General features: G+C 41.2%; 1 protein-coding gene across 2 annotated transcripts in view; it reads left to right on the forward strand.

Annotated features, from left to right (window-relative positions):
* Positions 1-5,468: 5,468 nt before the first annotated feature.
* Positions 5,469-26,180, forward strand: part of LOC306702093 (storkhead-box protein 2-like) — a 62,056-nt gene continuing 41,344 nt past the window's right edge. Inside the window, exon 1 of one of the 2 annotated variants that reach the window (XM_079167597.1) lies at positions 5,469-5,799. In XM_079167597.1, coding sequence (XP_079023723.1) covers positions 5,475-5,799 — 325 coding nt within the window. In that variant the 5' untranslated portion in view covers positions 5,469-5,474. Of the gene's footprint in view, positions 5,800-16,632; positions 16,874-26,180 lie in introns of those variants that run through there. The other variant, XM_079167595.1, reaches the window with a different exon arrangement.

Genomic DNA, 26,180 nt, shown 5'->3' on the forward strand with positions numbered 1-26,180 from the left:
CTCGTTTCCATTTACAGTTCATACCGCCACCTGCTGGATGTTTGTTGAACTCTCTTCTCCTTTCAATCACTTGCAAACACACTTGCAAACAGCTGATGCATGACAATTAGTAAGTATGCACATACACTGATGTATATAACAATTACTATCATTACACACAGAGTTAGATTTAGTTTTAGATTTAGGCTTTCACTACAAACATAAGCTTTTATAATTGAAATGGTAACTTTGAAAAAAAAAAGACAAATGACTAGAGAAAATGATGGAAGAGATGATTTATTCAGTGAACTAATAAAACAAAAAAGGGCAGGACAAAAAAAGCACAAATAAATGAATGAAATGAAACACCAACAACATGAGTCATCAGCGAGCAGCTCCTCCTCCCAGTCCTTTGTAGCAGTCTGGACCCACGTCCCTGCCTTCTCTTTCATACTCACAGAAAAACATTTTCTCAAGACAATGTGCCTAATTGTAATGGGTTGGCATGCAGAAATAGTGAACATTAATGAGACTCCAGGTGGAGGTGCCAGCAGCTGGAATGATGGTGTGCTGAGGTTGAGAGGCTGCATAGCAAACAAGCTGAGGGGCATACGAGAAGGAGCAGCGATGGAACATGTGTTTCAATAAATATTAAAGAAAAACATATAACGCCACACTAAGTAATGGTTAGGAGCTCAATTTGAAGCCAAATCATTATCAATATTCTAATTTTACTCATTTAAAATAACAAGGAACAAATGCCACCCTTTTGCAAAAGACAGTTTCTTTCATTATTTTTATTTATTTATATTTTATTTCATTTATATTCTTTTTTGTGTACACGTGTAGACATGTTTGAAGATATATATATGTATATGTGTGTGTATGTATGCATGCATCTATGTGTAAGTGTATATATATGTGTATTGACTTTAACAAACATCCAATTGTATCTTAAAGCCACTGGGGGGCGAACGGGAGAACTTGTTCGGACGCCTGTTGTCTGACACAAACAAATCACTGTCCAGTGCGCTGTATCTCTTTCGATCCGTTGATCCATTTATTCCGTTGCACATTGACACCATATCATTAAATCAGCATTGTTTAATCTTACTTGTATCAGTGCATCTTAATTGCTTAGAAACAGAACACCACAGGATAGGACAACACGCTGACACGGTCAAAAGCTGTTTGCTTCCCGTCCACACACCACCAGGCACTTACCTATATGCACTTTTACATCAATGCGCCATCCTGTGGTCAATGTCAGAACTGCATGTCTAAATTCACCTCGTGTTTCCCTCAAAGATAAAAGAAAACAACAAAACTACATTATGGCTCCAACAATCAGAGATGGGCAGTATTTCTATTACTTGTATTTGAAATACTTTTGAGTATTTTGTAATTTGTATTTGATAGGGCCGATAAAAAATCTAACGTAATTTGTAACAAAATACTTTAGAGTGGAGTAATTTTGTATTTAAAATACTCAAAATACTTTCTCCACAAATTAAAAAACAGTTCACGAGTTCAGTCTTCAGATCTTCAAGTTGTCTGTCAAGTTAAATATTTTATCCAAGTGTGACAGATGTCAACTAGCTTGATGTATAATTTATGTCTGGGTCTGGCTACATAGCCTATTGTATATACATGGTGATGGTTATAATATCAAGCTAGCGATCGATGCTAACATGCTAATGACGCTAGCATGCTGTCTAGGCTAGTGCCTAGCCAGTGTTTAGCAAGTTAGCTTATCAGTCGAGTAGCTAGCTATAGGAAGAGGGAGATTGGGAGCTTATATGTCATATGTGATGAATATTTTCTTGTTGATACAAAGCCAACATTTATGGGCTGTTAAGTCCCATAAATAAAAAAAAATATATATACATAATCAATTAAGTAGTTGTCTAATAGCTTTGCTTAGTTACACTGACATTCTGTGACTGTTCTTCCTTTTTGTGGGGTTCACCAGAGCTTTGTGTACATTATATAAACCTGAATGCTCTGCTTTACCAAATTGTGAGAAAACGAAAAATCCAGAAAAAAGTATTTCCTATATTTTAAATACAAAATACATGTATTGTATTTTGTTACATTTTCTGGCACCAGTATTTTGTATTTTACTTTAATAGATTTATTTGAGGGGTATTTACCATGCATTTAATGTATTTTTGCCCATCTCTGCCAACAATGTGTATATATGTATTCGCTAGCTAAACTATTAGTACTATTACTATTTGTATCATGTGCCATGTTTTAGGCACATATGAGTTATATGTCAGGGACTGTTCTATTTTGTTAAAAATGTAAAAATACAATAAAAAGTAAAAAAATAAATAAAAGAGGTGACGGAACAACAGTGACAGACACAAAATACAAGGGTTAGGTAAAGTTGGAAAGATATTCAAAGATTTGGACTTCCCGGTTCAATAATCAAAAACATATTTTTATCAAAATAACAGTTGTATCACAACAAGGAGGAGCCCATTGATGTGTGACGTGATTTTGGTTACATTACATTGCATGATAGTGAAGTAATTGAATATTGTTGTAGTAGGTATTTTCCGCATTGCACTTTGTAGACGGTCCCTGTGCACTCGTCTCGCAGCCGGTGTTACGGTTCAACCAGGGACCCTGTTAACTGGCGACCTTCAGCCGAATGCGTCTGTTGTTGTCCTAGCTACGGCAGCTGTTGTAAATGGGAAGAGAACACGTAGCTGTCCTCGTGAATGCCGCATTGTTTAGTTTTGCAATACAGTGTCAAACCCAAGAATTTAACCAGCCAAGAACACAGAGTGCAAGTTGAGTTGAGTCAAGTTGAGTGCAAGCTGGACACAGAGTCTAGAAATCAGAAGTGCAGTTCTGATTTCTAGACTCTGTGTCCAGCTTGCAATTGAAAATGAATGTCATCAATGTTTTTGACAAATTGAATGTGATTATGTATTTTTTGACTTATTAAAGTCACATTAACTCAACTTGCACTCTGTGTTCTTGGCTGGTTAAATTCTTCATTTTATAGCATTGCCATTTATGTTTTTTTCTGATGCATTAATGTCCACATTGTGTATTTTCACCTCATGAACACATCACAAACGTTTGCCTCATTAATTAGCAGCGCTACAAAGATTTGTTTCGGAAACCAGCTGTATTCAAAAGTGCTCCGTGGTGCACTTCAAAATGCTGCATAGTAAACCGAAGTGCAGTCACAAGTTGATCTGGTTACCTCCGCTCTTAGGAGCGACTACTGACTGTATTTTAGATTTGTGTGTATGCCTCCAGCATGTCGTTGTATCTCTCGTGGCGTAATGGCACTGCCTCTGGCTGCCAACTATTTTTCCACTCAATGATATGAGTTCGAATCCCGTATATACCTTTACATTTCTTTCTTTTTTTTTTTTTTTGACTGTGCCACAGAGTTCTTCTACGTAACACATGTTTCCACAAAACAGGCTCCAAAGACGATTATGTGTTTGTTTGTTTTTATATCAACTTTATTATTTCAAAGGAAGGGGAATTTGCTCTTTTCCTGTTTCAACACATAAACAAGCAAGCGACGTTTCAAACTCGAGTGGACTAGTTTTCCTCAAAAGACGCTCCAACGTCGATTCCGGTATGTTTTCACCAAAGAATGTAAATGAGAAGGTTTGACACTGTATTGCAAAACTAAACAATGCGGCATTCACGAGGACAGCTACGTGTTCTCTTCCCATTTGCAACAGCTGCCGTAGCTAGGACAACAGACGCATTCGGCTGAAGGTCGCCAGTTAACAGGGTCCCTGGTTGAACCGTAACACCGGACAGCACAGCACAGGCCTGTGCTGTGCTGTGCATGTCTAATAGCATTATGGCATTATTTTGAATCTAAAATGTTCCAAAAAGATGAACTATGTGTTGTAAATGTGTTTTACAGCATGTTGCTGTGTGCACCAAAGATGCCAACACTTAAAAACAACATGTCACTTCATATTAGAGTTACTACAACAGGCTGGACTACTGCAGGCAAAGAGGGCTACCTCAATGTCCCCAGACCCTTTATTGCTAAAAACGTGGTTACACCTACTGTAAATCAGATTACCACACCACACACCTGGGCCGCCGTTTAATATTACATTTTAGTGATACACTATTTACAAAGAGGAGAACAGGATTTTTTTCACGAATAGATAGAAGAACATATAGTGGAAAATACGCATATGTGAAATCACACATACAAACTTGCCTAATGTTGTGAAGATAAGAGATAATAACAAAAACTATAGCCTAATGAATCATTTTGTAATAAATCATTATAGTAGGCAAAAAAAAGATAAAATAAACAATTGCTGTTTCATGTCACATGTCACAAAGTGGATTCAGAACAATGTTTAATTCATTTTTGCTTTCTGTTTGTTAAACAGAGAGCAAAAAATGAATTAAATATTAAGATAGCCGGTGTCCACATTCATAAAAGAAAAATGATATACTGAATTTAAGTTTGGAATTGTTCGGAGAGCAGAAGAATACAACACCAACATTCAACATCCTCAAAGTACACACTGACAATAGTTTGTCTGACAAGTACTTTTTTGTTTGTCCTATATTTCTCAGTCTATAGACAACTGAAACATTTGTCTTCACAGACTCAGTTTATATAGCTACACTCTTTTCTTACAGTAATACTAACCCTACTTGTAAAATACGTCGTTACAGAGGGAGCATGAAAACCTCTCTTACTTTAAGGGCTCGTATCCTTAGTTATTCGTTCCCAAACGACCTGTTGCGTTATGAGTCTTAATTTGAAAATGTGGCCCGGAAGATAGTGTACTCAGTCTAGTCAACGCTGCCTTTACGCAGCTCCGTAACGATGCCTGCCACCACTGTACCTGAATGAGACGGTCCTGCGTCCAGCTGTGTTCTCGCGCACCGTACCGAAGCGTGTCAGGCGCGAGACGGGACAATATTTACCGGCGGCTGGAGAGTTCTTACCTATTCGGTAAAAAATAAGACAAAGTGTCCCACGAAATCCGAGTGATACCTGGCGACGAGGAAGAGGGGTGGGAGGGGGGGGTCTCTCCGCATCTGTTGCCTGGGTGAATTCATTAACACGTTAGCATCCAGCTAGCTAGCCTTATTCCAAGGTACCCGACACTACGAGGTGTAAATTACACCGAAAATCACGAATGACATCTCTCGTTACTCGAGGACAGCGCTCGACATGAATCTTCGGTAAATACCGGTTTCGGTTCCGGTGCGATATCTTACGTCCGTAGAAGAAGACAGACCTAACGGTGTAGGAATGGGTTTCATGTAAGGCTAGAGAGCTAACGGGAGCTAGCAGGCTAGCTTCATGGATACACAGTTGTAGGCTATGCGGCTGCTGCAGAGCGTAGCTTGTAGCTACACACCCTGCTAGCTAAGATGGAGTGCTTGTTTCCCATTACGCCTCACTGTGTCTCAGATAGATACATACAATGATAATACTGTATTCGATAGTCAGCTAGAAGGCCGACGCGACAATGGAGTCTTTCCTGCAGATAGCTCCTCATTCCCTGGCTATAGTGCTGTCCAGGGAGGCGGTGGGGGCCGGGGTGTCGGAGAGCGACGCGCTGCCGAGACACCACACCGGCTACGAGATATTTGCCGATTTCAAAGCAGAAAATACCCAGCAACATGTGTGGAACCAGAGGATTACCGAGGCTGTGTCCGAGACCTTCTTCCTGGGATGGATAGACGAGCATGTGCTGCTGATCCAGGGAAAGGAGGACCACCTGGAGGTGCTGAGGGAAGGATGGATGCGGAGGTCCCTCAACCCGCCACGGGGATTCACCATCAAATACCTAGGTATGGCCTGTACACCCCCCCTGCCTGCTAAGGTTAAGGCCGACTCATGTTCGTGTTTTTCCATTGACACGATGCACACATCTCCATTCAGCACGATACTTAACTGATGCCCATCATCATAGCGTGCTGGACTCTGTCTCTGTTGCATTCAGGCTCATTTCTGTCAGAAGTTCCAGTGGCATGAGCCACATCACAGGAAAACTTCATTATAATTTCCATTGAGGTGGATAGAAAATGTAATTGTCTTGCAGTGTCTAGCTTGTAACAAAACCAAATGATTTGGTTTAGTTAGTTTTTCTTACATTGTATTTTTATGCCTGTACATGTTCAGAGCAAGGGGAGAAATCCGTCCCTGTCTGACCGTAATCCTTTGGATTTGGAAACATGTGTAATAGGGTAGACCATTCTTTACATCCTCTGAAGTTTTCATGTTGTACCTGCTATTGGTCGATTAACAGCAGCCGTCTGAGTATACGGTGGGTCAGTCAGTGTGATGCTAGAATCTTAATGTTTCACCTCAAACATGGCCATTCGTTAATCATCACATGACTGAAACCCAGAACATTTAAATGAGATCAAATAATACAGAACCCCAAGTCAGCAAACATGTGTAAAGCAAGGCAAGGCAAGTGTATTTGTATAGCACATTTCAACAACAAGGTAATTCAAGGTGCTTCACATAAAACCATTAAAAGCATCAAAACATAAGGCAAAAGGAGATTTTAAAACAATTAGGAACATTCATTGAAACATTAAAAAGCAGTGTAAGAAATAAAATACAGTAGTAAAATGCAGAAATTGATTAATATCCTTGAATATGGTTCAATTAAAGGCAGCAGCAAACAGAAAAGTCTTGAATCTTGATTTAAAGGAGCTGAGGGTCTCAGCAGACCTGCAGCTTTGTTCTAGATATGTGGAGCAGAAACACTGAACGCTGCTTCTCCATGTTTAGTTCTGACTCTGGGAACAGGAAGTAGACCGGTCCCAGACGACCTAAGGGGTCGGGATGGTTCATAAGGTAGCAGCAGATCAGAGATGTATTTTGGCCCTAAACCATTCAGTGCTTTATAAACCAACAGCAGGATTTTAAAGTCAATTCTTTGTTGGACAGGAAGCCAGTGCAAAGACCTCAGAACTGGAGTGATGTGATCCACTTTCTTGGTCTTAGTGAGGACTCCAGCTGCAGCGTTCTGATTGACTTTTTTACAGAGACCTGTAAACACACCGTTACAGTAGTCCAGTCTACTGAAGATAAATGCGTGGAGTTTTTCCAAAGTCTGTTGAGACATAAATCCTCTAATCCTTGATATATTCTTCAGGTGATAGGAGGCTGATTTTGTAATTGTCTTGATATGACTGTTCAGGTTGAGGCCTGAATCCAGAACTACACCTTATCTTTGTTTAATTGAAGAAAATTCTGGCACATCCAGTTGTTGATTTGTTCAATGCATTTACCCAGTCCTTGTATGGGATTATAGTCCTCTGGTGATATAGTGATGTAGATATATGTGTCGTCTGCATAATTATGATAACACACTTTGTTGTTTTCCATAATCTGAGCTAGTGGAAGCATGTAGATGTTGAACAGAAGAGGCCCCAGTATTGAACCTTGGGGAACACCACATGTCCTTTTAGTCAGCTCTGATGTGTAATTAGCTACAGACACAAAGTATTCTCAGTCCTTCAAGTAGGATTCAAACCAGTTGAGTGCTGTGCCAGAGAGTCCTACCCAGATTTTTTGTCTTTCTAGTAGTATGTCATGGTCGACCGTGTGGAATACAGCACTGAGATCCAGTAATACTAAGACTGAAGTTCTGCCATTGTCTGTGTTTAAGTGGATGTCGTTGAAAACCTTAACAAGAGCAGTTTCAGTGCTGTGGTGCTGTCGGAAGCCTGACTGCAAGACATCAGAACAGTTATTTACAGCCAGGAATTTGTTCAGCTGTTGAAAAACCGCTTTTTCAATTATTTTACTTAAAAATGGGTGTTTGATATTGGCCTATCGTTTTTCATTGTTGCGGAGTCTAAACTAGCCTTCTTTAGGAGTGGTTTAATAACTGCAGTTTTTAAGGCTTGTGGGAAGACACCTCAGAGAAGGGATGTGTTTACAATCTGTAAAAGATCAGAGGTCATGCAGCTTGAAATATTTTATAAAAAGTGTGTTGGTAGAATATCCAAGCAGCAGGAGGATGACTTCAGATGTTGTATAATGTCTTCTAGGCTTCTAAGGTCGATTGAATGAAATTGTGTCATGATATTTGAATGGATGTTATTCAGAGATGGGGACAACACACATCCTGTGGTTGGTGTGGAGGCACTGACTGCTTGTCTAATTTTCTGAATTTTGTCAGTAAAAAGGGAGGCAAATTGATTGCATGCTCAGGTGGATTGGAGCCCAGCAGCTACTGACACTGGAGGGTTTGTTAGCCTGTTGACGGTAGCAAATAAGGCGCGTGTATTGTTATTGTTTTCGGTTATAATGTCAGAGAAGAAGGACTGCCTTACATTTCTAAGTTCCAAATTATAATTGCGAAGTCTAATGCAAACTGAAGGTGTGAACATCTGTAGTTTTTATTTTGAAGCCACTGGTCTAGATCTGATGAGGCTTTCCTCTGTGGCTCAGAGGTAGAGCTTTCTTTCAACCAGGAGATCGTCTGTTTGATCCTCTGCACCCATGTCCATGTGACTTTGGGCAAGACACTTAACCCCAAGTTGCTCCTAAAGCCTGTGTCTAGGTGTGTGAAAGGGTGTGAATGTTAGTTAGTCGTGATGGGCAGGTGGCATTTTGCATGGTAGCTCCTGTCATCACTGTATGAATGGGTGTGAATGGGTGAATGATGACATCTAGTGTTAAAGAGCTTTGAGTGGTCGGAAGACTAGAAAAGAGAAATACAAGTACAGTCCATCCGTGTACCATTCATGTACCGCTTGGTTTTAGGCAGTATGTGCTGCATGTTGCTGATGTGAGCATCAAACAACCCAAACCATAATGAGTATGAAGTCAGCAGTAACGTTGTAGCTGTGAGCGTAGCACGTAGTGTGTGTACAGTCTATTTGTTGGTGAAGACCCAGGCCAAGCTGATATGAAATTATAGGATTTAACCCTGAAGTTAGGAACCCCTACGGCCCAGGCCCACTTAAGGTGGACTGACCTTTTAAGGTGGACCAGCGTTTCTCCTTTCACTTTTTAACTGATAGCATTAATCTGTCAAAATTCTCACCGTCTGTTAAAGGATAAACGGTTGATTATTAACATCCCAACTTCTTTGAAGCTTTGAAGCCACAAAAATGTTTTTCGTGACAGCCCTGTTCTGTTATCAGTCCTGCTCAATGGCTGGTTTGATTTTGGACTTTAAAAAGTTTTGTTGTACTAAAATGAGAATCTTTGAATAGACAGAAAATATATGAGGGAAGCAGTCACTGGGTTCTTGGTCGCCTCTCTAACTAAGGCCCTTCTCCCCTCATCGCTCAGTTTACTAACTCTAGAAAGAGTCCTGGTTGTTCCAAACTTCTTCTGCTCTAGAATAACAGTGCAGGGCCGTTTGGAACGGGCCGATTGCTCGGCAGCAACACTGTGAGCCGAGCAGACGACCTCACACTCAACACTTCCTTGGGTCCTGAGAAATACACCTGCCATGACAGATGCATCCACTAGCAATACTAGAGTACGTGCACCATTTGGGTACAAAAGCTTGCACAAACATCCATATATCCTCGTGCTAAAATCGTCTTTTTTAAAGCTCATATTTAAAAACCGTCTTTGTCACATTTTTGCATTGCACCAAATGTCATTCTTATGCAGAATGATATTGTTTTCCTTTGGATTGGGGTTACCGCCATACAGTTCTACTTTCATAAATAAGAGGGCAATTATGTTGCAAACAAAATATTTCTGTTATTCAAATTCAGTAAAACTCAATAACACTAATGCTGTTGTCTAGCTTGTTGATCACATGCAAGTGATAGTATTATTTTTTCCTTTTGGAGCTATTAAAAAAGTCTTTAAATTCCTTAAATTTGTACTTTAAAAACGTGCAGATACCCTGTAACTGTTTGATAGAGGGAGCGGTTTGTCTCCTTCATATAGTGAAACACTTAGCCTGCAGGTGTGTGTGTGTGTGTGTGTGTGTGTGTGTGTGTGTGTGTGTGTGTGTGTGTGTGTGTGTGTGTGTGTGTGTGTGTGTGTGTGTGTGTGTGTGTGTGTGTGTGTGTGTGTGTGTGTGTGTGTGTGTGTGTGTGTGTGTTTTCTGCTCTGATTAAAGAGAAGAAAGGCAGGAGTTCCATAAATAAAGGTCTTATTCTCCCCATCACCACAGGCATGTACACACACACTATGAGGGTAGAAATGGTCATGGAGGACAAAACGCACGTACATACGTACTTGATTATTTAATGACCGTGTGTGTGTGTGGGGAGCTCAGCCGTGCAGTGTGACTCCTAACACAAAGGCATGCATGCGTTTGTAAGTCCTGCGACTGCACGTGCACACCCACGTGCGTGAGCATATGTGACTCTTAACTAGGCTGACCCGAAGCTCCGGCCGTTGCCATGGTAATCAATGTCCAGCTTAGTATTCCAATGGAAGCTTTTTTTATTTAAAATGATTCTACTGTGTGTGTGCATCACTTCAAACATCACACATGACACCAGGAATAGTAATCCTGCTCTGTTCATTATGCATCAATATTGAAGGGGAATTCTTTGTGTCATTTACTGAGTTTGAAGAGTGATTCGTTGCATTGAATGAGTTGCTGTATTTGTAATAGATATAACAGAGAGCCAGCCCTTTCTAGACTGCAGGGACAATGTTGTTTTTGAAAGGTTCAACTCCAACAAATATGGAATGAAGCAGAATATTTTGTTAGACGAATATATGAATTGTGGAAATGATTACATCTTATCTTTTTCCAATAAATGTTGACTTTTGGACTATACAAAGCTATAAATGTATTAATACTTAGAGGTCTGTGGCAAAGAGGCGTTTCACATGTGATGTGTTGATGGTAAGAACAATATAGAATATCCTTCCTCTCCTACTTCTTCTGCCTTGTTCAGCTCTCCTCAGCAGTATCAATGAGAGCCTGTCTGTGTTTGGCTCTGGGGCACTCAAACAGCTAGGCCTGTGCGTGCTGCAGAACAGTGGAGCTGCTATTAGTCAGAAGATCTAGTTTCAACAACTATGTGGTTACTGCACACCTTTCTCTGTGTGTCTACACACACACACACACACACACCTGATCATGTACAGACAGATGAAGTGAATTTTGAAGGTAATTGAGCTGAGCCTTTCATCAGGAGGAAATTACTATTACCTCACCTTGTGTGTGTGTGTGTGTGTGTGTGTGTGTGTGTGTGTGTGTGTGTGTGTGTGTGTGTGTGTGTGTGTGTGTGTGTGTGTGTGTGTGTGTGTGTGTGTTTGTGTGTGTGTTGGGATGCCAGCTGTGTGTGCCTGCAGGCGTGGAGTTTCCTGGCCCTTTAACTCGTGCCATTTTTCTCTCTCCTCTCTAGTTTGTCTGACTCCCATTTTTGTAACCTTTTAATTCATTTAATTTGAAATAGAAGTTGTGTGCTGACAGGACAGGATTTTTTTTTATGTTAACAAAGCAAAAACATAACAGCTGCATCAACAACCCAACTGCAAATTGACTTCTGCTCTGGCTCTATCAAAGCAGCTCAAAAAGCAGCGCTGGAAGAGATGCTGTAGGGTGAGCGAGACGGGACAAAGGTCCATTAGACCTGCTGTGATGTGAGCAAAGGGTTTATACAGACTCAGCAGTGTACAGTCTACATTTATTGACATAAGTGCTTGTAGGTCAAGATTGACTTCTTCTCTTGTTGGTTGATAGCAGCGTCATCTTTTGCTGTTTCTAGAAGCTGTATCTGACTCTCTTCATGCCGGGGGGGGGGGGGGGTTAAAAAGGGGAGGGATCTCCATTCTTGTTCAAACTATAGGTGGCTGACAACAGGTTGTGTTTATGTCGATGCCGTTGGAACCTTTATGTCGTGTTTAATGCTGTAACCCTGTTAATCCACTGGAGGACAGCAGTTCACAGTCAAATGTGAACCTCTGTACCTCCTCACTGCTGGTGTCACATAAAAGTAACTTATAAATACCCACAAAAGAAGAATTGATCTTCTCAATTTCTTTTTAATGTTTTCAAGGAAATTAATCCAAATGTTGTGTCTGTCTGCTGTTTGTCTGCTCACACTGCTGGAGAGTGACATGTCAGAGGAAACCTGCTTATTTGTCACTGTAACTACACATTTTGTGTTTACAAACTCTTCTGATACAGTTTAGCTTGGCATCGCCACTCTGCGAAACCAATAGAAATATAAGTATAAGTAATGTCAGCGAATACTTTCTTTTATAATAAACACATTGAATGCATTTCCTTACTTACATTTGCAATGTTAATTGGTTTCAAACTTGCATTGATAGCTTGTCATCATCCCACATGAAAAGGTTGGATTGCTGTCACCAGCTGTCCACCAGTGGAATAGCACCGCGCACTAACTTTGATCACAGCCCACCACAGTTAGCACAGAGTGTGTCGTGTCCCCCTCACTGCATCACCACATTACTGTACAAAACTCCACAGGCTTCATTTAAGTGACTGCTGTAGTGCTGTGGTTTCTCATTTCATTTGACTCCAGAAAACAACAGACAGAAACCATTGAGATCATTTACACGTTCATTTCTTATCGGGCTATAGATGTTGTGCACAACAAGGAGGAGGGGCTCAAATGAGCCCAGCTGTACTTAACACAGCGCCACCCAAGGGGGGCATGAAACAATACTACCAGGTTAGGTTAAATCTACACTAACACATCTGTTTGACTGGCCTGACGGGCCTGAACTTACTGGTCCAGAATGGGAAATGTAGAAAGAAATCAAATCAACAAAAAACAGGAAAACATTTGTTATCCTTTTACTTTATTGTCATCTATAGTGGTAGTTTGTACAAACACAAAATTCTAGTGATTATGAAAAGAATTATTGTATTTTTATTAAAATAGTAGCTTTGATTAAAAAAATCTTGGCATTAGTAGTTTTAATCTAATATCAATTTTATATTGTTGTGGAAACAACTACTAAAATTACATTTTACAAGATTACAATTGAACACATGATACCTTCGCCCAAAACTAACTTTTACTCAGTAGACCTTGAACACATCATGTATCTCAATGCAACCTCCGATAACGTTAGCTGTTAGCCACGTTATTCAGCCAAGTAGGTCTGTGCTGCCCACGAGCTGCAAACAGCTTACGTTAACTAGCCCTCCTACCGATCAGGGATCGGCAGCTAGCAAGCATTCATGCATATTGTTACTACACATCGGCCGACGACGATTGGCATTCCGGATAAAGATAACATTTATTTTTCACTTACCCGATCCGACAACTTCATGAAGCATTCCACTTGACCAAACACAGTGTCCTTGCCCTAAAGTGGTAGGGGTAAACGAAAACAATATGTAGTTTGGTGCGATACGTAGTGAATTGGATTAGGACATGAAGCACATCTCCCATGGCCACGGTCATCAGAAATGGGTCAACAAAACCCAAGCTGCTCAACAGCAAAGGACAAGGATGGCCACTCTTAATTTGTACTTGCAATATGCTTTTAACCATTTCCTTGTGCTATTTGTCCAAAACCTCTACATTAAAGGAAATCAGCATACAGTTGTCCCGTAATGTGCAGCTGTTCCTTCAGAACCCTCACATTTCCCTCCAAGAAACCGCTAAAGTTACTGATTTCTTTTCAAAATGGTCCCGTTCCTCCAAACCTGGAGCAAAAGCATGATCTTACTTCTAAACAAAGAAAAATGGGATGGAGCAGCCATAACAAGTTGTGCCGTCTGTTGTCAAACCACTTTGCTTTCCAACTAAATGTAGCACGGTGAAGTTATATAACCACCTGAATTAAGGACTGGGCATTATGGCCAAAATCCTCTATCGCGATATACGTCATTTGATATGTCGATAACAATGTATATGACAATATAGCATGTGTTCTGGTAATTCAATAGATAAACATCTCTATGAAATAACATGATTCTCTTTACTCTTTCGTGAGTCAAATACTTGACAAATGGAAAGTACGAAGTATTTTTCTCATTTAATTAAGAACTTTCGTGCAAAATAATCTGATTCTCTGAGAAACTTGAGTAATCATGGGCTTGTTGTTGTCATTTAGACAATGTAATTGTGTATATACAGTATGATTTCATCACAACATGATACCATTGAAAGACGATGAGTAATCATATTGAATGATCGTAAACATCGCCCCACCACTCAAACATCCAGTGAAGCATTACGGTTCTGTCAAACAACAGATTGAAGCTTTGCTGAACATTCGCTGCTTCCCTCAGCCGGTGCTCATGTTGTTCTACCGGCTCTAATGTTCCACACTAATGTCAAGTGTTGAGCAGCAGAGAAACGGAGACGTGACAAATCACAAAAAACACCTTTTTGAGGCCATCCCAGATTCCTGATCATTTCCCCCTTGATGTTTGATGCAGTTGCAGATGATCTGCCTGTTTAAGCTCTAGTTTGTTGTGTCTGCATGAAGACATGGTAGATCAGGGCTGGAATCCTACCATTGGATTTGATTATGATTCTTGATGTGACAATTTCATTCTGAATGCATTCTAGATTTAAAACCCATGTTTGGATTGAATAGATAGAAAGGGGTGCACTATTCTTTGGTTCTTACTCTATTGAAATGCAGTATGAAACATAACATAGTTAAGCTGAATGGTCATGATAAGGCCACTGTCTGACCAAACAGGAAAATACAAAGAAAGGTCTGAGTTTGTAGATCTCCTTGTGTTACTACCATTACATCACAACATTAGTACTGGATACAGCTGTACAGGTCTTCTGTGGATGGATTATGTTCTTCACCTAACCAGAGATGGTTTGATGTTGTGTGAGTTGGTGCTGGAGTTCAGGGCTCCACTCCACTAACTGGACCTGTGGTTGGATAGAATAGGTAAGTTGAGGACATGGCTGTGCCACAGATGGTCAAGTGTGTGTGTGTGTGTGTGTGTGTGTGTGTGTGTGTGTGTGGGCATCGTAAGGCAGCAGATATTGCTGAAGTAGCAACAAACATCACAATCCTCGATGCTGAAGTTGCAAAAACACACAGTGTCACAGCAAAAATAAAGAAATCACAAAAGGAGACTAGTAGTTAGTGGATATAACGTTAATTTTGGTTCATTTCAATTTAATATGCATATTGACACAAATGTAACAAGGACAATACTGTATAAGCGTCAAGTAATAATGAGCTCATAAAGAAATAGAAAATAAGGTATGATTGATCAAATCAAGTGTGTGTGTGTGTGTGTGTGTGTGTGTGTGAGAGAGAGAGAGAGACTCGGAGTGTGTGTCCACTGCAAGGAGAAGAAGAGGGAGTGTGTTGCTGTGTGTTGCAGCATTTGGTCAGTGTGCTGCGAGCTGAAGAGTCAACCTAAGAGCTCCATGCTGATTGGCTGACTCGTGTACTCTGCTTCCCTCCAAATAGAAGACTTTGAACACACACACACACAGGTCTTAGCGGGTCCTTTCAGAACCACAAATGTGCTCACTGAGTAGCATTCGGCTGTGTTTTCTATGACTGGGTAGCACCGCTCTGCTTTAGCAAAAGGGAAACCTGTGAGTGTCTGTGTGGGTTGACTGACACGATTCTCGCACTCCCCTCCCTATGCCTCCTCCCTCTCCTCCCTCCTCTCCAACAACAACACGGTGAGCGACAGAGTGAGAGCAGACAGGCGAGCAGCAGGCAGAAAGAGAGAGGAGCAAACGGACGAAGGAGAAGACAAAGGAGAAGCAGAATCAGCGCGCTCTGCTCTGGATTAACCCTTTCTCCCCACTAAATGTTGCCTTTTGTGGATTTCTCCCTTTTACATGTCTTCCATCATCCCTGTGCTCAGCCGTGGTACGATGTCTCTCTGTCTCTCACACAGAGATACCCACAGTTTCTTTCCCAGAGGATCAACTACTGGTGTGTGTGAACGGAGTCCTGGAGGAGCGGTCGTGGATGGATGGAGGTAGAAGGGAGGAGTGTCTTCTTTTCCCATGGAGATTTTGTCGTTCTCTCTCCTTCTGCTGGCTGAGCCGCCTCTTTGCTCTCGCTTTCTTTTGTATTAGCGCCCCCGCCCTCACTCCCTCTTTTCCTTCTTCTCTCCCTTTGCTGCTTAGGCTTTTGTCTATCTGACAGGGGTCCAGGCTTGTCTTTTTACCGCCCTCCCTACCCCCTGTGACCGACTCAAAAAGTGCCATCCCCTCATTCCTTCTGCTTCTGCTAAAGCTTAGACCAAACGGGTCTGACGCTGAGCAAAGGAACCAGGCTAGGCTAATTGCTAACCACTGGAGTGGAGTAGACACCTCAGCTTGTGTGTCTGTGTGTGTGTGTGTGTGTGTGTGTGTGTGTGTGTGTGTGTGTGTGTGTGTGTGTGTGTGTGTGTGTGTGTGTGTGTATGAATTCAGACATCACAGCAGAAGCATTAGCTGACAGTTGACCAGTCCTTCCATCGTGGACTTGGTGTGACCTGAGAAGGACGGCAGCAGCAGGAAGGAGAAGTGTGTAGGCAGCTGGAGGTGACCGTAACATGACCATGAGAAAGTCTTGCAAACGCGGGACAGGAATTCTTTATTTCACAACATGGTGATTATTTGATTTTCATTAGTGGATTTATTACCACTTACGTTCCAGGATGGAATTTACGTGAAGAACTGGGGACTTGCAGCCTTGGGTCAACCAGTTGGCTCAAATATTTAGAAGTTTGCTTGTGGGAAAAACTATTTTGACTTGTAGATAGATTTGCTATCTGTCTGCCACCCAGCGTGGTGAGGATGAAGAAGACAAGCAGCCGCACGCTCCGGCGGCCATGGCCCAGCTCTGAACTGTTAGAGCGCCTGCTGCCACCAGCAGCCTCTGTGGAGCCTCACAGGAGTCGACGCTCGCGGAGTGAGAAGGACTACAGAACCCACAAACACAGCAAGAGGAACCACTACCCTCCACAGTATCTGTGTCAGAGTCCACCTGCTTACATACACACAGGTACTGTACAACTGCACAGATGGAAGCACTACCCAGGGTCTCACTGTTACAGAATGGCTTTACACAGGTTTGAGACATCTGTCGGACGCTGTTCATGTGCTGTTTGGGTGCTCTGACACTGGCTGCATAACAGCATTGTTTTCACAAGTTGATGTCTGATTAGAGAGGTCGCTTTACCATTATATACACATGAATACACTTAAATGGCTCTTTGATGAGGGGCTTAGCACTCAAAGTGTCAGTGATGTGAAATGAATATATTTAAAGATACTCCAGTGATTTAGTGCTTTACTTGCATAAAGTAAGGGGACTCCGAGACAGATTTTTTTTAAATAGTCAAAATATGTCCAGTAGTGTTTGTAATATACTGACTTTGAGGTGCCCTGGAGCAAGGCACCATACCCCAACTGCTTTGTGGTGCTGCTCAGTGACCATGAGGTCAGACTGGCTGTTACGGGCAGCTTCAGGTGTGAATGTTTAAAACTATGCAGGTGTGGTCAGTGAAAGATAGAATGAACTGGTGATTGTCCTTCGTGCTCATGTTTGACATCAAAAGGAAATTTCTGAGTATCTGCATCGGTACCATAGATTAAAAAATGGATAAGATGGTTTAGAAGTGCCCTACTTCCGTGTTCACAGCCAGCTACTGAGCTAAGGGACCGGATGACGGTTGTTACCATGGATACTGAATGGTTTCCATGGTAATGGTATGGTAACTCTAACCACCGCCATTTGTGCCAGTTCATTACATATTGTGGTTACCTTGACTGGAATGCAGGTGATGTGTGGTGTTTCTTTACATTTGCTGCTTAGTGAAAACAATGAGCGAGTGATAAATGATTGTTTGTACCTTGAATTATCTAACTATGGCTAGTTCTACATTTCTGCGTGTTGTAATTTTGGTTGCTCCTGGAGCATTGGGACCTGCATGAACTGGAAATTGGAACTAACATGTCTCGATCAAGTTTTTTTTGGCCCCAAATCTAAGTGGTTGAACATTGGGTCTCTGCCGAGTCAGATATGATCAATATTTACACAATGGTTGATTAAATATGTATGTGACACATAACAGCTGTAGACTTCTATGTTCTTCACAAGTAACTTCTTCCTAAAACTGAAACATTTTCAGTTTGTATGCTTCAATTATTGATATTGTAAAAATAAAGTTTATCTGGAGAACGGGACACAACAAAGGGCAGTAAAGTAACGCAACAGAGTACACTAAAGAGTACAGTAAAGAAACAGCAGAGTACAGTAAAGAAACAGCAGAGTACAGTAAAGAACACAGCAGAGTACAGTAAAGAGTATATTAAAGAAACACAGCAGAGTATAGTAAAGTAACACAGCAGAGTAAAGAAACACAGAGTACAGTCAAGTAACACAGCAGAGTACACTAAAGAGTACAGTAAAGAAGCACAGCAGAGTACAGTAAAGAAGCACAACAGAGTACAGTAAAGAAGCACAGCAGAGTACAGTAAAGAAGCACAACAGAGTACAGTAAAGAAGCACAACAGAGTACAGTAAAGAAGCACAACAGAGTACAGTAAAGAAGGACAACAGAGTACAGTAAAGAAGCACAGTAGAGTAAAGTAACACCGCAGAGAACAGTAAAGAGTACAGTCAAGAAACCAGTGGTGGGGCGTGCATTTTATACCTGGGCCTTCACTGCTGTCCTGCAGCTGAAACACAGCTACGGTTATTATTTGTTTCGTGTAAAAATGAAACCAACACCTATAAATACACTAACTGCACAGAATACGCAGAGAGTGCGTCTCCTCTCTGCTCTGACTGCAGCTGGGACTGCTGCGCGAGGCTGCTGTGAGAGTAGCCGCCTGTGAGTGCTTTGGAGCGGCTCACGGCAGCACCCGCTGCTTGTTCACGGCAGTAACTGTAGAACGGTACGTGCTTTCACGTCAGAGTCAAAACACCAGAAAAGTCTCCAACAACACCAGAAAAAGTCACTAGATGTGTTGCTAGTAGCTTTTGACAAAAAAAGTCTCCATGAGGGTTCGGAAAGTTGCCGGATTTAGCGAGAAGGTCGCCAAGTTGGCAAAACTGGCACCGGCTAAATATGTCCCCAGAGCAACATTGGACTAACAATAGTTCCTATCACATATAAAACCAAACAAAAATCCATCTTCATAAAAACAAGTTGTACAAATAATAATATTAAATATAATAATAATAGCATATTAAAGCTACTGCAGATGTAAAAAAAAAATCTGTTAACTTACCAGAGCTGTTGTTCACTTAAAGACAAAGTCCATCCTCCTTTCTTTGTTAATAAAGAGTTTAATCTCACGGTTGTTCAGTACATCCGTGCGTTTTAGTTCCAGTAAGAAGTCCTTCTCAATTCATGGACGCCAGTGAAGACAGTCGAGCCTCCCCAGTTGTATTTCTTGAATACGTTTTAATGCGTTTGAGGGCTGAAAATGTCCACTCTGCAGAGGCAGCAGATATTGGGATTGTCACCTCCCAACATGTCAGGCTAGCCCACTGACCAATTGCGTATGGCTAGGCCAGCTAGAAGGCTCTAGCACAGGGGTCGGCAACCCACTCCGGAGCCGCATGCGGCTCTTCGGCCCGTCTGCTGCGGCTTCCTGAGGCTACATCCACACTAATACGTTTAATACGAGTTTTAACAAACAAAAACTATCTCCGTCCACACGACGTTTCAGCATTGTTTTCGAGATCCAGACTAAAAGGCCTGAAAATGAATATCACGTGACTATTCACTTACACTGGGCATGCAGTGGGTGCCGGTCCAACTGGTTTTCAAACCTACTGGTTTCCTTCCGTGCGTGTGTTGTGTTCGCGTAACAGCAGCAGCTGTTTTCTGCCTCTGTTGCCAGATTTGTCACACATTCACAAACATATTGCTGGAGATCTAAAAGCCACATCTCATATATATTGCGGGGATTACAATTGTATAAGTGAGCACTACATCACAGCCACGTATGATGAAAATATATTTATGGAAAGACCACATCAACCTGGATTCGAATCCTGTCGAGCAAAATGGAAATATGTTCAAAAACGGCCACGCTACGCGATCCGCCACGTGCATCTTACAATGTGAAGTGCCTTTCCTTGTAGTTGGCTGATCATGGTTTGCAGACCTCCGCCCTCGGTAAACTATCAATGGATAAATCCAAAAGAAGACAAGTCACGGAGGAAAATGGAGAGTTTAATTCTGCGTGGACGTATTGCTTTCATAGGGCAAAATGGCTCTTTGGATAGTAAAGGTTGCCGAACCCTGCACGTCAAAGAATACGCCCAACATGTCAAACTAAAGATCTGATTGGTTGAAGACTATGCCAATCAACAATATCGTCCCCATTCACTTAAACTGCACATGGAGGCACTGGTGAGTCTGCAGGCCTCGGGCCTCTCTTCTTACCTAGAGACACAGAGGTGAAATCTGATTGGATAAAAGCTCTACTTAAAACAAGCTGCACTGGAAGCAGAGCAACTGAGGAAGACAGTAGCTGTGCAATGAGAAAATAAGATAATGGGAAAAATATTGTTATAAATGATAATACATGTAGTGTATTAAATTATATTAAATTATAAAATAGCTATAACTTTGTGATTCTGTCTAGGCCAGCAGAGAAGGCCTTGCTGGCCCTGACGGCCCACCACTGCAAGAAACACAGCAGAGTACAGTAAAAAAACACAGCAGAGTGCAGTAAAGAAACGCAGCAGAGTACAGTAAAGAGTATAGTAAAGAAACACAACAGAGTGCAGTAAAGAGTACAGTAAAGAAACACAACAGAGAACAGTAAAGAGTACAGTAAAGTAACAGCAGAGTACAGTAAATAGTATATTAAAGAAACACAGCAGAGTACAGTAAAAAGTATAATAAAGAAACACAGCAGTGTACAGTAAAGTAACACAGCAGAGAACAGTAAAGAAATAGTAGAGAACTGTAAAGAAACACAGCAGAGTACACTAAAGACACACAGTGCAGTAAAGAAACAGCACACTGCTGTCTTTCTTTACTATACTCTTTACTGTAGAGTATAGTAAAGAGCATAGTAAAGAAATGGCACACTACAGTAAAGAGTACAGTAAAAAAACACAACAGAGTACAGTAAAAGACAGCAGAGTATAGTAAAGAGTATTGTAAAGAAACACAGCAGAGTACACTAAAGACTACAGTAAAGAAACAGCAGAAAACAGTAAATAAACACAACAGAGTACAGTAAAGAGTATATTAAAGAAACAGCAGAGTATAGTAAAGAGTATAGAAAACGTACAGTAAAGAAACACAGCAGAGTACAGTAAAGTAACACAGAGTACAGTAAAGAGTATCTTTAGGATCGTCTTTGGAAATCTTTACTAAGGTCATGGGTGTCACTTCCCTTCAATGTTTGAAACAAATGCAAAACATTGCTGTGAATAGCACTCTCACATTTTTATGAGTAGTGCTGACAATATAAGTGTTGATTTAAATAAAATTGGACTAAAACCGAATGTACAGTACCCTCTGTAAACCATCTGCTTTGTTGTATGTTGTGGGTTTACTTTCTTCACTGAGACAGACAAAAATGAAACGACAGTCAATCAAAGCTCGGCTTTGGGACAGGAAGAGGTCTGTGATGAGAGCAGACTGAGAGATAAAGATAGAGAGAAGGTGATGGAGATGAGAGAGGAAGAGCAGGTACTGCGAACAGGATAGGATTAGCATAATACTGTTCAACACAAACAGAAACACCTGATCCAATACAAACATTGGATCAGATTACCGATCAGCACAGCAGAAAAAAAGGGAGCAAATATAACTTTTAGATCCCTGATCATGTTTTTTTTGCCGCGGATACTAATTGCAGATCAATGATGATCCATACTGGCTGATACAGATCTCTTTGTTTGATTATAGCAGCTGGTCTACAAGGCTCCAGACATTTCAACCATCAGACATTCTAAATGTTATTGTTTTACTTTATTTTCATTTAGTGTTTTTTCATAAAAGCACACAATTCAAATGATTAGGAAATAAAAGATTGTATTTTCATTGATTGAAACAATCCTGTTATTAGTAGTTTTAATGTATTATAATCTGCTTAGAGCTACCGTAAACAGCTCATAATTCATCTCTAATATCTATTTAATATTCATGTGAAAACATCTCCTTCAAACTACTGGATTTATTCACACATCATGATAACTTTATAATTTACCTTTGCACAATACTCATTTTCACCGAACAGAGCCTGAACGCATCATAATGTAACTGGATGGAACTTTTGTTCGTTGTCGACCGTGGCTCACTTGGTAGAGAGGGTCGTCTGGTGACCGCAAGGTCAGTGGTTAGATCCTTGGCTGCTTCGTGTCCTGTGTCGAAGTGTCCCTGAGCAAGACACGATCCCCGGGCGCCTGTCAGGGGCAGCCCACTGCTCCCTATATATACAGGGATGGGTCAAGACTAATAAGGGATTGTTTAATCTTTAATCTTTAATTAACTCTGTTACCAGCTCTCATCTGGTCGTTTTCAACACTGATTGGTTGTAACATTATCAGAGATCGACGTACATACATTTATGTGCTGTTTGAGACACATTTCTATCATTCAAATCCCAAATGGTGAAAACTCAAACAAAAAGATGAAATATGGAAGGTGTATATCCTTTTATTAAATCATATTTGATCCATTTGGCAAGACAGGCAGTGAATACAGAGTGTGAGAGAGAACAGTGGTGGGAAGTCTTTACTTGAACACTAATTAAACATTGGCAACATTCATTTTCAGATGTTTTGTAATCATTTTTCTTCAGTATTGTCAGATTGTAGTGTGGATCATTCTTTGCAACATTGAACCTGATTGTTTTACTTCTTGACAGATCATTCATACCAAAGCCCACTGACATGGTTTGAAAGCTATCGGTATCCATGTTTTGTTCTCCAAACCTCTTAAAGTGCACATATTTAGAGAAGGGTAATCAAAGTAGCACTTGGACTTTTCTTACAGAGAGCTGCAACTCCAGTTGTTAAACTGCTGCTGCTGTGCTTCTGCACTTTGATGCTATTGACTGTGTTCATCAGCATTGACCCTGTGTCCTTGTTTATCACTGCAGCACTGCAGAGCAACAAACACCTCCTAGTTTCCCCAGAGGATACATCACTGATACTCATTTATTGGATCAAGTCAAATATTGGTCTATGATGTTGGTTAGATTTTAGAATCCACCAGCCACAGTATACAAAAAAATTCATTTCCAACCCTGCCAATGAGTGTTTCACACCTAGCAGCATAGATTGTAACCAATAATCATATTTAACCTGAATTAAATTAAAGAGCTGTGTTTTTAATTAGCCTCTAACTCACCTTATTACTTATGTCTAAAGCTGTAGGAAGTGAAATTATTATTCAGTGATTATAAATCATATCTTTAACCAGCAAATTCAGCCATCTGATTGTTTCCGATTACGCAATACCTTACTAACATGAGCCTGTGAAAAACAACAGTGATTGATGACCCTCATCCCTGAAGTATTTGGGTTTAGTTTAGTTTCTGTCTACATTTGTTTGCTACTCCAAATCACAATCCTTTAGTTGTTAATGCTTGAGAGGGAGATCGGGGCTGAAGAGATTTGAATGGGATATTTCTGATATGTCAGATTGCTTTCACAAATGGAGTGGAGCTTAGCAGCATACTCCCAGAGCTTCCTCCGGTCTCATAGTAACCTCAGAAAGGCTGCTTGGAATAGAACCAACAACTCTCAGCACGAGAGACTCCGTGCATCCTGAAGCTGCTGGCTCTCATTCATGCACACTCACAACAGTTGACCTCTGTGTGGACAGTGAGAGCTGAGGAAGCTGCTGGTCCTCTGGCTGGTGTGTGTGTGTGTGTGTGTGTGTGTGTGTGTGTGTGTGTGTGTGTGTGTGTGTGTGTGTGTGTGTGTGTGTGTGTGTGTGTGTGTGTGTGTGTGGATAGACTCTTCCATGTGCTCCTTGGGTTGTCTCTCTTATTACATGATGAGTGTCAGATCTGTAACCATGATGGAAATGGGTAGGCTACATTAGAGTTGTAACACTTAGTCAATTTGTCAGTTGGTCGGTCTACATTTATGATTTCATCGTCTATTAAGGCAACACTTGAAAGCAATTATCCATTGTATTAACATTGAACAAGTTATTATTATTGTATTATAAACGTACTAATAAGGAAAGGTGCTCTGAGCTGTCTGTAACTGACCCCTGTCTGTGTGCACTCTGGCTATATGTGTGCGTAATCCAGACTTTGTACTTACACACACTTACACCGTTTTGTTCCAAAGTCATGGGCGGGTTAAGTTTGTCACGTTTGAGGTGATAAAGGAGATTTCTAGGAGAGAGACACTTAGGATGTGATATCGGGAGCTTTGGTCTTATTTGAGGAGAAGATGCAAGTAATCATGTTTCTAGTACTTTTAGTCTCTCCAACCTTTCTGCTGAGTGATTTTAGTTGAAAGGAAGTAAAATGTGTATTATTAGCACTCGTCTTTTTCTTGTTCTTATTGTGTGTGTGTGTGGTAAACTGTAGTGTGTGTCGCAGTGCAAACATAGAAGTGATTGTCTTGTGATGGTTCTTGCAGTGCCACAGGTGGAGCGTGCTGAGATCCTAATGTCCTGCACAAGGCCAGAGACTGGAGAACAGGATTTTAGATCATATCACCATTCTACACGGACCACTGTTTGGATACATTCTGAAAACTTACATATCTACCCCTCCGTTTGCTATGCCAAGATGTATTCCCTCATTATGTGGTTGTTGTTATTGTTAATATGTATGACATTAGCTACAAGTGATTTTCGCTTTAAAAAAAATATGAATTTGATTGGCTTGTGATCACGTTTGTCTGGGTCAAATGAATGACTATAAACAGATGATTATTCCAGCTTTTCTATTTTTATTTCTCATTCCCTATCTCTACATTACCATCTGAGTAATCAATGATTGCATGGTGGAGTAGTGGCTACCACTCTGACCTCTCACCTCGGGAGGGGCCCATGTTCCATTCTGTGTGGAGTTAGCATGTTCTCCTCTTGTCAGCGTGGGTTCCCTGCTCCCACAGTCCACAGACATGCTTGGGTTAATTGATTACTCGTAGGTGTGCAGGTGAGCCTGAGTGGTTGTCTGTCTCTGTGTGTCAGCGCTGCTATAGTCTGGCGGCCTGTCCAGGACCTGTCCATGATCTATCCATGATCTATCCATGATCTATCCATGATCTGTCCAGGACCTGTCCATGATCTGTCCATGATCTGTCCATGATCTGTCCATGATCTATCCATGATCTGTCCAGGACATGTGTTTTCTTTACACATACAGTAACATCAGCAGTGCAAATAGGCTACTAAGACACAGCTTGGTGCTGCTTTCAGTGCATTTCCTCATTATTAACAGGCCTGACAATAAACTGTAGTCTATCATTGGCATCAAAACAAAATATAAATGATAAATACATTATTTTAAAGTATTTCTTTCCATAGGTTGTCATATATAAAAAGACCCTAAACGACACTGTTAGTGGACTACTTGATGACTTTAATCTAGTTATTCAAACGGCATGTGTACAGGTATGCTTTTTGATCCAACAGATCCCTAAGAAGAAGACACCAGTGAATGTCAGAATCTTTGTGAAAATGGCGTAAGTGTCTTTTAAGACGAAATGAACAAGGCTCAGTACTTATTGGAGTGATAGCTGCTGTTCAGTGTGTGATTGTTAATGCCCTCATGTTCAGTCTGTCTACTCCTGTGTCTGCGTGTGGGAGTCCACTTTATCCTTTACTCCTGTCACTCCTCTGTTCCTCCTCTCATCTCTGGTTTTAGAGAATCTCTCTTCCACTGTGCATGTGTGTGCTCTACATTTAGGTGGTCATCTCTAAATTTTAGAGCCTTGATTTCATAAACGGTTGGATCTTGAAAAATAGTTTTTTTACTATGTCTTTTGAAGTGTATGAATTCCCCCATACTACAGGGAGCTCTGTATACAAAGCAGCTCCTCTGCCCTTTTTCTTAATCCATTTTAAGTTACTAAGAGAAACTTTCATTTAGTGTTGATTTTGGCGGTTCCTGTGGACGAAACAAGTAGTGTTTCCAGAAACAAGAGTCCCTTTAGAAAACCTCATTTTACTGCAGCAGGGTCTGACAGTCTGCTCCTCTCAGTCCTGGTTCTGGTTCTCCCGTGCCTCCCTCCCTTCCCTCCAGTAGGTCCAGAAATAAGGCCTGGGCCTCTAGCAGCGTGGCGTCTGTGTTTGCTCCCAGAGAGGAGAAGCTCTGCTCCTGGAGGAGGAGACGCTGCTGTCAGGCGCTGAGCTCTCCTT

The sequence above is a fragment of the Pholis gunnellus genome, assembly GCF_910591455.1.
Source record: "Pholis gunnellus genome assembly, chromosome: 10".
NCBI classification, from domain to species: Eukaryota; Metazoa; Chordata; class Actinopteri; order Perciformes; family Pholidae; genus Pholis; species Pholis gunnellus.